Genomic DNA, 2,158 nt, shown 5'->3' on the forward strand with positions numbered 1-2,158 from the left:
AAAAAAAAAAAAAAAAACAACAATTTTCTAATAAATAGCACAGCACTAACATAAATGATAAAATATTAAGGATTTTTTAGATTATTCCAAATATGGGATAACTTTTCTTACTTAGCTGGAAATGGCTCTCCATTGATGGATTCAATTCTTGACCCTGTATGTTCAAGAAGCCACACCAAATGATGTGGACCAATGAATGATTCCAGTCTGATTAATAGTAGTAACTTTTTATGATTCTATAACAAACTTCCTTCTTAACAAATAACAATATCTACTTAACATTACAGGTACCTATTAAATACAAAAAAAGGATTGATGATGTTTTCCTACCCAGTACGGCAGAAAATGTTCAACTTACAGCTTTTCAAGTTCAGACTGCTCCATCCAGAATCCCATTCAAACCTGATTGGTAATCCTATCTTCTTATTCCAAGTTTTATTTCTATGAGAATTTTATGAATAAAAATAACTTTAAACTCTATTAAAGCTTTTATCTACTTTTTCTTATAGTACTTAGAAAATAGTGTTGAAAGGCTGAGATGATTACATCTGGAGTGCCCTAGGTGAAATAGGGCTTGGTCCTAAATTTTAAAACATGAGCATGGATTTGCATTCTTACAAGCTATCCCTTACCGCTGGCCAACCAGCAGCCTCTTGATATGAGTACCTTGCCACTTAGGTACTGATTGCTAACACGTGAAAAACCATAGTATATTTGAATAGAGATGAATCCAAATACATTTCAAAACATTTGTTTCACTTAAGAAACAAATTTTCTATCCTCTCCTAACAGTCTTTCCATTCTTCCTACAGATGCCCAAGCTTTCCACAGATGAGTAAAATTCTACCAAGTCTTTTTTTTTTGTTTGTTCAGACAAGAAAATCTATCTTGAGTAAAGAAATGAATAAATAGATGAATGGAACAGAATAGACCAGAGGAACATATTTATATACAGAAATTTATATGATTCATGTGGCTTTTCAAATTAAGGAGAAGATTGAGGCTAATCAGAATAAATTAAATTCGGAAGGAGAGGGGAAGGGGGGCTGGGTCGAAAGAGGGAGGGTTGGTAGGGGGACCACGGCTATGGAGCATATTGCAAGTACAAGTTGGATCTATCAGGTGTAGAACACAAATGTCTTAATCCTGTAATTGGGTAAATGAGGTGAAGGCTATGTTGTTTAGTAGGATGTAAGCACTCCGATTTATAAAAATAATCAACACATTGAATCCCATAGTAGCATAAATATATTTATGATCTATGTACAAATGACTTAATAAAAAATAAAAAAATTAAAAATAATGGAAATAACCAAAAAAAAAGAAGAATAAATTAAACTATCCCCTAACCCCATACACAATGAATCCCCAATGGGTTAAAGATGTAGATGCCTGCACACATGCACATCCTCACTGATGGTGGAAACAATATAAAAAACAAAAAGCCAAGAGGAAGATTGATAATTTTGATATCAGAACTAAAACATTAACACAAGATACTGTGCATTATTTATTACATGTCCGCTTGGGTTCACCCTTTCTTTATTGTCCTGCAATAATGAAAATGTACCTTGTGAACATTTCCTCTCTGACAGCTAGCAAGATGCTAAACTTTGTCAGTAGAGGGTACTAGAGGGGACTGGAGGGGAGAAAGAAGGGTTTTTCCTCCAGGTTCCAGTGAGCTCCCCACTTTGGCCTTGCAGGAGACAGATCCTGGAAAATGATTAGGGAGTGACCTCGCTTTGCTCTACCAGATTTCGTATCTTTACTAAAACATATCAATATGCCCCAGCCCTTGGTATGCAGTTACTGACTTGATGCTGTTTGGTCCATATGCATTTGTAAAGACTACAAGAAAAAGTTTACTTTTAGCTGGCAGGGCCATAATATATCTTCAGGGTCTTGCCTCAGGGATTTGCCACTTCTGCTTTCTGCCATGATACAGCCCATGAAGACCTTTATCATCACGATCCTCCACCAAGCATCACATTAGCATACTACATTGATGGCATCATGCTGACTGGAAATGATGAGCAGGGAGTGGCAAGTACTTAGGTGCTTGGTAAAATATATAAGGACTAGAGGGCAAAAAAAATCCTACAGTTCAGAGCCCTCGACCTCAGTGATGTTTCTGGGGTCCGGTGGTTTGAAGCATGTT

At 36.3% G+C, this 2,158-nt stretch overlaps 1 protein-coding gene across 1 annotated transcript in view; it reads left to right on the forward strand.

Annotated features, from left to right (window-relative positions):
• LOC100955690 (coiled-coil domain-containing protein 162-like) overlaps positions 1–475 on the forward strand; it is a 44,899-nt gene extending 44,424 nt beyond the window's left edge. The window contains exon 16 of the mRNA XM_003781812.3: positions 288–475. Within this exon, the coding sequence (XP_003781860.3) occupies positions 288–413 (126 nt within the window). The 3' untranslated portion in view covers positions 414–475. The remainder of the gene's footprint in view (positions 1–287) is intronic.
• Positions 476–2,158: the final 1,683 nt, after the last annotated feature.

Source organism: Otolemur garnettii, unplaced genomic scaffold (genome assembly GCF_000181295.1).
Source record: "Otolemur garnettii isolate 467f Iridium unplaced genomic scaffold, OtoGar3 scaffold00002, whole genome shotgun sequence".
NCBI classification, from domain to species: Eukaryota; Metazoa; Chordata; class Mammalia; order Primates; family Galagidae; genus Otolemur; species Otolemur garnettii.